Source organism: Perca fluviatilis, chromosome 13 (assembly GCF_010015445.1).
Source record: "Perca fluviatilis chromosome 13, GENO_Pfluv_1.0, whole genome shotgun sequence".
Taxonomy (NCBI): Eukaryota; Metazoa; Chordata; class Actinopteri; order Perciformes; family Percidae; genus Perca; species Perca fluviatilis.
The window spans coordinates 36,390,977-36,401,164 of NC_053124.1; the positions used below are offsets into that span (position 1 = coordinate 36,390,977).

At 47.7% G+C, this 10,188-nt stretch overlaps 1 protein-coding gene across 2 annotated transcripts in view; it reads right to left on the reverse strand.

The window, feature by feature from the left end:
• Positions 1-479: 479 nt before the first annotated feature.
• Positions 480-10,188, reverse strand: part of plekho1a (pleckstrin homology domain containing, family O member 1a) — a 28,885-nt gene continuing 19,176 nt past the window's right edge. For both annotated transcript variants that reach the window (XM_039820664.1, XM_039820663.1), the window contains 5 exons: positions 9,803-10,135; positions 7,347-7,438; positions 6,164-6,326; positions 2,359-2,471; positions 480-1,814 (listed from right to left, as the gene is read on the reverse strand). In XM_039820664.1, coding sequence (XP_039676598.1) covers positions 1,079-1,814; positions 2,359-2,471; positions 6,164-6,326; positions 7,347-7,438; positions 9,803-10,135 — 1,437 coding nt within the window. In that variant the 3' untranslated portion in view covers positions 480-1,078. The remainder of the gene's footprint in view (positions 1,815-2,358; positions 2,472-6,163; positions 6,327-7,346; positions 7,439-9,802; positions 10,136-10,188) is intronic.

A 10,188-nucleotide genomic window follows, 5' to 3' on the forward strand; every position in this document is an offset into this window, starting at 1 on the left:
CCAGCTACATGTTCAATCTGTTCAATGCTGATTGGTCTGGTGGTGGCGAGGACCCTAAACTATACACATCATGGCTGCTGTTACAACATTTGGTATGAAACATCTGAAAGAATACGAGTTGTGCATGAAGGAATCTCCAGACAGCAGCAAAATGCAGCAACTTCAGGTACAGCAAAGGAAGGACAGTCACTGTTTACTTCATCAATGTGTTCACTGTGTTAATGGACTGAGGATGGGAGTAGGATTCGGTATTCGATTTCCAATTCGGCAGAATCTTAAAGCGTAACTCTCGCCAAAATGCATCCTAGGGTATTTTTGTGAATGTACGTAAGTCAAAGTTTAGTTTAAAAGCATAATCGCCACTTTTAATTTTCACCGTATTCTAGTTTTTGGGTCAAATGGCCTTTTGAATAGGAGTGCTAGGGGCACTCTCATGCTAGTCTCAAAATAGCTATTTTCGAAATACTAAGAAGGCTCGACACAACATGAAACTTTGCTTCAAGTATCACCAGGGGCTCTACACCTTAACGCAAGCATTGACAACATTGTTTGTGTACACAGATTTACTAAAAAGAAAGGTTGTGTGCAACTCACTGCAGTTGTTGTTTGACTCACAAACATTCACAAAAATACCCTAGGATGCATTTTGGCGAGAGTTACGCTTTAACCAGTGGATTCGGTATTCATCCAAACCCCAAAATATCTGGATTGGGTGCATCCCTAGTAATCATTTATTACAAAATGCAGCAGCTTATTACATAATGTGTTGTTGCTACAATGCAGAAAACCTTCCACTGAGAAAATTCAATTCAAGGAAAGAAAGTCATTAAAACCTGCCCGGGAAGAACTGTATATTGCTGGTTTTTAAAACAATCCACGTTTGCTCAAGTGTTCACGTGCATCCCACGGATTATCCCCCAAGATTTAAAAGATGCAAAACATTTAAAAATCCCCCAAAAATCCCCCAAAATTATTGCAAATCCCTGTCTGCTTTTTTTTATGCGTGTAAGCATGCTGAAAAATGTCCTTCGAGAAAATTGAATTCAAGGAATAGTTGTAAGAAAGAAAATCCCCATCGTCAAGGCGTCTCGGACTCGTCTTCGGGGGATGTCGGCGAGTTCGGCGTGCCGTCCTCATCTGCCGCCGCCGCCGGGGTCGCCTTGTGCAGCCCAGCCGCCGCGGCCGTCAACGACATCTTTTCGTAGGTTCTCCGGCGCTGCCGCCGCAGTGTCTGGCTCTGCAGCTCCTTCACTTCCTGCAGGACTTCTTGCGCCTCCTTCCACGACGACACAGCCTCTTCCAGGAGGCGCTCGGCTTCTTCGCGCCGCATCCGCAGCTCCGATTCCGACAGCAGGGCGGGCGGCGAGGCGGGCGGAGGGTGCCTGTCGGCGGTTTGGGGTCGCGAAGGCTCGAAGGACCCAGAAATGCTCGCCGAGTCCTTACGATTTGGACGTGGCGAGTCGGTTTCACTCCCTTGTTGTGAGTCGGCTTCTTGAACCGGGGGCGTTGATTCTGCCAACTTTTGCGCGGCAGAGTCTTCTTCATCGTCGGGACAAGAGGCGCCACGAGATCCCTTGAGTTTCGGGGAACGCGTGTCGGAGCTTTTTGTCCGTGGCGAATCTTTCAGTCGAGGGGAGTCGTTTGCTTTCGCGGAGGGCGATTGGGATCCTCTGGAGCGAGGCGAGTCGGTCCCTTTGGAGCGATTCCTCTTAGCTTTGGCGCGAGGAGACTCTCGGCCTCTCAGACGGGGAGAGTCTTTCCCCCGCAGGCGAGGAGAGTCGCTGCTACGGCTCCTCGGAGATCCGGGCGACTTGCTGCAGGAAGGGGGGGGGGACAAGAATCAAGTTAAACGTTGCGATCGGAATGTGGCTTCGCAGCACACATTTTCAAGTCATACTGCTCAAACGAGCATGGTGTAAATCAACAGAACTTGGCTTTACCCAAAGCTTTTGCTTAAAGGTCCCATGGCATGAAAATGTCACTTTATGAGGTTTTTTAACATTAATATGAGTTCCCCCAGCCTGCCTATGGTCCCCCAGTGGCTAGAAATGGTGATAGGTGTAAACCACCCCTGGATATCCTGCTCTGCCTTTGAGAAAATGAAAGCTCAGATGGACCGATCTGGAATCTTCTCCTTATGAGGTCATAAGGAGTAAGGTTACCTCCTCTTTCTCTGCTTTGCCCGCCCAGATAATTTGGCCCACCAATGAGAGAGAGAGAGAGACATCATGGCTTTCAAACGAGCAAGGTGGCAGTTGGTCAAGGCCAAATTGGCTGCAGATATTTAAAAGGTGCATATTTCAACCTGGACCTGAGTGACAGATTTGATTAAATATTAGAAGGAATAATGAAAAGGACCTGGCGTGCTGAGAGTCGGAGCCCCTGAGGTGGTGGAGGCGAGGAGAGTCGATGCCCTTCAGGTACGGTGAGCTGCCTCCGTGTTCTCTCTCCGCTTTGGCCTTCTGCAACTCCTGACAGACATAACACACACATTATTCTTAGTTATAGCCTATGTCAGATGCAATTATTAGGATAAGATTAATTACATCTTACAAGACATCTTTGTTCATCTACTTGCAAACAAGCAATTGTTGTAAATGCTTTCCATAAAGCTGGATTGCTTTCTGGTGTAATTGTTTTTTCGGTTATCTGATTTATTTTCTTCAGTTTTCCGTTATTTTCTATCTTTTGTTCTTAATTACTATTCATACATTTTGAAATGATCATTCTGGTGATGTCTGGAGAGGGATGGGGAAGTTAGTATGTGAGTGAATGTGTATGTTGTACTGTAATGTCTTGTCCTTTGTACTGTCATACCGAGGACCCTCTCGATTATGAGATGACACATCTCAAGAGGTATTCCTTGTAAAATAAATAAATAAATAAAATGAATGAATAAGGACATCAATCAACCTTTCTGCAAATGTGCCAGCGCTAAAAGCTGTTTCTTGCTTTCAGCGGCTCTTAAAGGTGGCCAGAGTGGGACATTCCCACACCTTTACTTGGCTCTTAAAGGTGGCCAGAGTGGGACATTCCCACACCTTTACTTGGCTCTTAAAGGTGGCCAGAGTGGGACATTCCCACACCTTTACTTGGCTCTTAAAGGTGGCCAGAGTGGGACATTCCCACACCTTTACTTGGCTCTTAAAGGTGGCCAAGTGGGAACATTCCCACACCTTTACTTGGCTCTTAAAGGTGGCCAGAGTGGGACATTCCCACACCTTTACTTGGCTCTTAAAGGTGGCCAGAGTGGGACATTCCCACACCTTTACTTGGCTCTTAAAGGTGGCGACTTCTTGTCTAAAGGTGGCCAGAGAGGACATTCCCACACCTTTACTTGGCTCTTAAAGGTGGCCAGAGAGGACATTCCCACACCTTTACTTGGCTCTTAAAGGTGGCCAGAGAGGGACATTCCCACACCTTTACTTGGCTCTTAAAGGTGGCCAGAGTGGGACATTCCCACACCTTTACTTGGCTCTTAAAGGTGGCCAGAGTGGGACATTCCCACACCTTTACTTGGCTCTTAAAGGTGGCCAGAGTGGGACATTCCCACACCTTTACTTGGCTCTTAAAGGTGGCCAGAGTGGGACATTCCCACACCTTTACTTGGCTCTTAAAGGTGGCCAGAGTGGGACATTCCCACACCTTTACTTGGCTCTTAAAGGTGGCCAGAGTGGAGCATTCCCACACCTTTACTTGGCTCTTAAAGGGTGGCCACAGTGGGACATTCAAAACCAATGTTACTTGGCTCTTAAAGGTGGCCACAGTGGGACATTCCCACACCTTTACTTGGCTCTTAAAGGTGGCCAGAGTGAGACATTCCCACACCTTTACTTGGCTCTTAAGGTGGCCAGAGGCACATTCCACACCTTTACTTGGCTCTTAAAGGTGGCCAGAGAGGGACATTCCCACACCTTTACTTGGCTCTTAAAGGTGGCGCCAGAGGGACATTCCCACACCTTTACTTGGCTCTTAAAGGTGACCAGAGGGGACATTCCCACACCTTTACTTGGCTCTTAAAGGTGGCCAGGTGGGACATTCCCACACCTTTACTTGGCTCTTAAAGGTGGCCAGGTGGGACATTCCCACACCTTTACTTGGCTCTTAAAGGTGGCCAGGTGAGACATTCCCACACCTTTACTTGGCTCTTAAAGGGTGTGCGGGTGGGACATTCCCACACCTTTACTTGGCTCTTAAAGGTGGCCAGGGTGAGACATTCCCACACCTTTACTTGGCTCTTAAAGGTGGCCAGAGTGGGACATTCCCCACACCTTTACTTGGCTCTTAAAGGTGGCCAGAGTGGGACATTCCACACCTTTACTTGGCTCTTAAAGGTGGCCACAGTGGGACATTCCCACACCTTTACTTGGCTCTTAAAGGTGGCCACAGTGGGACATTCCCACACCTTTACTTGGCTCTTAAAGGTGGCCAGAGGGACATTCCCACACCTTTACTTGGCTCTTAAAGGTGGCCACAGTGGGACATTCCCACACCTTTACTTGGCTCTCAAAGGTGGCCAGAGTGAGACATTCCCACACCTTTACTTGGCTCTTAAAGGTGGCCAGAGTGGGACATTCCCACACCTTTACTTGGCTCTTAAAGGTGGCCAGAGTGGGACATTCCCACACCTTTACTTGGCTCTTAAAGGTGGCCACAGTGGGACATTCCCACACCTTTACTTGGCTCTTAAAGGTGGCCACAGTGGGACATTCCCACACCTTTACTTGGCTCTTAAAGGTGGCCAGAGTGGGACATTCCCCCACCTTTACTTGGCTCTTAAAGGTGGCCAGGTGAGACATTCCCACACCTTTACTTGGCTCTTAAAGGTGGCCAGAGTGGGACATTCCCACACCTTTACTTGAATCTTAAAGGTGGCCAGAGTGAGACATTCCCACACCTTTACTTGGCTCTTAAAGGTGGCCAGAGTGGGACATTCCCACACCTTTACTTGGCTCTTAAAGGTGGCCAGAGTGGGACATTCCCACACCTTTACTTGGCTCTTAAAGGTGGCCACAGTGGGACATTCCCACACCTTTACTTGGCTCTTAAAGGTGGCCAGAGTGGGACATTCCCACACCTTTACTTGGCTCTTAAAGGTGGCCAGAGAGGGACATTCCCACACCTTTACTTGGCTCTTAAAGGTGGCCAGAGTGGGACATTCCCACACCTTTACTTGGCTCTTAAAGGTGGCCACAGTGGGACATTCCCACACCTTTACTTGGCTCTTAAAGGTGGCCACAGTGGGACATTCCCTTACAATTGGGGGTAGTGTGTTCATATCGGCGCCCGCACCGCGCTGAACGCAAGAAGCAAAGGGTGTAGCACAACAATCTGGGCCCTGTATGAAGGTCATTCTGTATGGGACCCCTCTCCACATCCACAGCTATTTATTCAAGCATCTTTCTGGGCCCTCCTCACATGAGGGCCATGGGGACTCAGTCCCCTTTCCACCCCCAGTCTGGCACTACGGTTGGGTACCGGTTGGGTTCCTACGCAACCGGTAGGAATCGGACCGGATTATAGCGCAAATTTTCGGTTCCTCATTTCGGTTCCACTTAATGTGTCCATGGGTGGCGATGGTTTCACGAACTGCCGTGAGACCGGGCTGTAAGTCACAGGGTGTGGGGGGGGGGGGTGGTTTGACTGCCGCTCCAGGGCGCTTTCACGGCTACAAGGTCGTGAAAACACGAATTACCTGGAACGCAGCATCGGTATCGGCCGACGCGCAAGTTCAGATCGGGAAGAAGAACATCTCTATCCGCTACACCAGGGGACCAAGGAGCCCTTAACTGAAAGAAAGATGGAGCAGGGACCCCCCCCTACTACATATATTTAATAAAATAAAGTTGCATATTAAGTACAATAGCTACAATAACGTGTAGGGCAGCCTAAATCCTTTATACATACCTTTTTTTTTTGCATATAATAAGACATTCAGATTAATAATTGTTACCATCTGTGGATGGCCTTAGTGGCTACCTTGACTATAGGCCAGTTAGCATAGCAGTGGGGATTTATATTTGCTAATAATATATTGGATTCATGTTAATGTCAATAGTTGGAGGCCCCCGCATTGACTCCTGAAGGACCCCCTAGGTCCGGACCCCTGTTGAAGATCCCTGCACTACACCTCTTCAGTCCATTCAGACCGAAACGATCGTACCTGCAGTCTCATCTCCTCCAGCAGCTCCTGAGCTCTCTGCATCCTCTGGGCGATCAGGCTCTGCAGCTGCCCGACAGGCTGCACCGAAGCCCCGCCCCCAGCCTCCTCTTCGGTTGGACAGCGCCGCAGAGCCGAGCGAAACTCAGAGCGAATCATCGCCGGTCTGGAGGAAGGGAAGGAGGAAGAGGAAGAGGAAGTGGAAAGAAGGGGGGAAGGATGACAAGAGAAGACAGTTGAACTTCTTCTAACTTAATGTATGTAACCAGTAAGATGGTTACTCTTTTTGGTCAACTAGCTCTCGGTTTTCTGAGTCACTTTTTACGACTTTTTTAGGCATTTTATTTACGTTTTTTTGTCATTTTTCCGACATTTTGGAGAAGGGAAGAACAACTTAGAAGTTAGAGAAGAAGAAAGAGACTTTTACAGGTGGACTCAAGTCCCTAAGTTTGGGGGCTAACCTAAATTGTTTGTGTTTTTTGTTGTTGTTTGTGTGTTTGTTGTTGGGGGTGGGTGTGGGGGTGGTGTGGTTGGGGTTGGGGTGTGTGTTGTGGGTGTGTGTGGGTTTGGGGTGGTGTTGTAACATTTGTAATACTTTTGTTGTGTGTTGTGTTTGTGTGTGTGTTGTGTGTGTGTGTTGTGTGTGTGTGTTGTGTGCGTAATAGTTTGTGTGTTGTGTGTGTGTGTGTGTGTGTGTGATAGTTTGTGTGTTGTGTGTGTGTGTGTGATAGTTTGTGTGTTGTGTGTGTGTGTGTGTGTGATAGTTTGTGTGTTGTGTGTGTGTGTGTTGTGTGTGTAATAGTTTGTGTGTTGTGTGTGTGTGTGTGTGTGTGTGGTTTGTGTGTGGTGGTGTGTGTGTTGTGTGATAGTTTGTGTGTTGTGTGTGTGTGTGTGTTGTGTGTGTGTGATAGTTTGTGTGTTGTGTGTGTGTTGTGTGTGTGTAATAGTTTGTGTGTTGTGTGTTGTGTGTGTGTGAGATAGTTTGTGTGTTGTGTGTGTGTGTGTGTTGTGTGTGTGTGTGAGATAGTTTGTGTGTTGTGTGTGTGTTGTGTGTGTGTGAGAGATAGTTTGTGTGTTGTGTGTGTGTGTGTGTGTGTGTGTGTGTGTGTGTGTGTGTGTGTGTGTGTGTGTGAGATAGTTTGTGTGTGTGTGTGTGTGTGTGTGTGTGTGTGTGTTGTGTGTGTACCTGGAGGAGAGGACTTCGTCCATGGAGGCACAGCGACTCCGACCCTGCATGCTGAACCTCTTCCCTGGCTGCGGTGTTTGAGACTGAAGGACCTGAAAGGTAAAACAAGTCTCCCATTTGTATCTGACGAAGATCCTTAAAGCTGCATCTGTACCAGATGCCATTATGGCCACTTGTACCCTGGCGGCTACAACATAGTAAACTTACTAGCCAATTTGGCCGGTGATGACTGAAGCACACAGCATTTTGTTTTTTTAACGACAGGCTGCAGAAACCAAGTCAGTGTTTCCAGATTACAGTGCTTGTAGTACTAATTACTACATTTCCCATGAACACTATGTCCTGGCATTTCATATTACACACTGTAAAAAACATCTCCTCACTATCTGCTGGCTGCCTGTCCCCTGAACACACTGTAAAAAATATCTCCTCACTATCTGCTAGCTGTCTGTCCCCTGAACACACTGTAAAAAACATCTCCTCACTATCTGCTAGCTGTCTGTCCCCTGAACACACTGTAAAAAACATCTCCTCACTATCTGCTAGCTGCCTGTCCCCTGAACACACTGTAAAAAACATCTCACTATCTGCTAGCTGTCTGTCCCCCTGAACACACTGTAAAAAACATCTCACTATCTGCTAGCTGCCTGTCCCCTGAACACACTGTAAAAAACATCTCACTATCTGCTAGCTGTCTGTCCCCTGAACACACTGTAAAAAACATCTCCTCACTATCTGCTAGCTGCCTGTCCCCTGAACACACTGTAAAAAACATCTCCTCACTATCTGCTAGCTGCCTGTCCCCTGAACACACTGTAAAAAACATCTCCTCACTATCTACTAGCTGTCTGTCCCCTGAACACACTGTAGAAAAACATCTCACTATCTGCTAGCTGTCTGTCCCCTGAACACACTGTAAAAAATATCTCCTCACTATCTGCTAGCTGTCTGTCCCCTGAACACACTGTAAAAAATATCTCCTCACTATCTGCTAGCTGCCTGTCCCCTGAACACACTGTAAAAAATATCTCCTCACTATCTGCTAGCTGTCTGTCTCCTGAACACACTGTAAAAAACATCTCCTCACTATCTGCTAGCTGCCTGTCCCCTGAACACACTGTAAAAAATATCTCCTCACTATCTGCTAGCTGTCTGTCCCCATAACACACTGTAAAAAATGCGGTCACTGCAGACAGCTCAGGCTCCACAAACGCCAACAAAAGCAAACTATGCCAACCTGCACCACCAAACATAACAAACAGTCTTCCAGCCAATAACCTACAAGAAGGATTTGGGGGTGAGGTTTGGGGGGGGGTGGGCGGGGGTTAGTGTGCGGATGCACGGAAGGGAGGGGGACAGCTAATTTGGCTAACCGCTAGCTGAGACAGCATGTAAAAGACCCTCAAACCTGAAAATAACCGTTAAAATATATATCAGCTGTTACGTCAGCTGTAGCATGCTTTCCCCAGTGTTTAGTTTGAGTTAACGTTATTTTAGACTAAATCAAACTGTCAGCTAGCGCTTAGCCAAACTAGCGTTAGCTTCCCGGTGGAGGCTAACCGTTCTCTTAATACAGCCACGAGGCTAACGGCAGACTGCTACAGCTATGACAGATCGTGCAGTGTCCTAAATCCCACGGAGGTATTAAGAAAACTCGTAAAACAGGATTATCATCTTGCGCAGTTTTTTTTGACAATACTTCCAACGTCAATAACAATTGCCGTCACCCAATATCGCTTAGACCACCTTTAAGTAGGAAAAACTAAATGTGGCTATAGTGGAAAATCTGATTGGCTGGTAACTTTAAAAAATCTACTAGCCATGTTGGCTGGTGATCAAAAAAGTAAATTTAAAGTCCCCATACCAGTCTCCGGGTAAGCTGTTCAAAAATCGGCCCGGCTTGTGACATCACAAGCCGAAACGAGCTGGCTAACCGTAACCGTTAGCTCGTAGCGTTAGCGTTAATGCTAACGCTAGCATGCTACCTCGTTCTCAATGGCAAAGCACTGCTACAACACACACTAGTTCACCATAATCTACCAAAAGAACTACTTCCATGTGCTCCCTGGTTTAGAAGAAGTCTCCCAGCTGATCCTGCCTTGTAACTGACTGAAGTTGGAGAAACAGCCTTTCTTTTACTGTCTATGGAGTTAGCTGACATGAGCTACGATCTGAGCTACTGAGCATGTGCGAGTGCAATCAAAGATAGTACAGAAGAAGAAGAAGAAGAAAAGAGGTCTCACTCTGTAGCTAAAACAGAGACCTGAACACAGGGTGAAAAGAGGAGCTGCAGCAGTGAGAGAGAGAGCTATGCAGTACAACAACAATATGGTGTTTTTTGAAAATTAAACCATGTAAACCTACTCTGGTACAACCTTAAAATACAATTATGAACCTGAAAATGAGTATAATATGGGCACTTTAAAGCCCTGATCAGAGTTTTTAGGGTTCCCTACCTGTGCCTGCTGGGTGTTGTGGACCTTGGAGGCCTCCAGGTGTGAATGTTTGCCCCAGGACAGCTCACTCCCTCTGGGAAGACTGCTGGTCTTCACTTTGGGCTCCTTGGATGTCGCCCGCAGCTTCGACACATCGGTGCCGGCTCGCTGACGAACTCCGACCCCCGAAGAAGACCCGACCGCTGCCACCTGGCCGCACGAGCCCCCCCGCAGCAGCTCGGCCTGGAAATTCTCCCAGGAGGATTCCCGCGGGTCGCCATCGTAGTCCGGAGAGAAACCATCCTCCTCGGCGACCAGGTCTAGGGTCAGCATGCCGTGGGAAGACGTTGACGCCTTGGGGAGGTGATGACAGTAGATTAGATACAACTTTATTGTCGTTGTGTAGT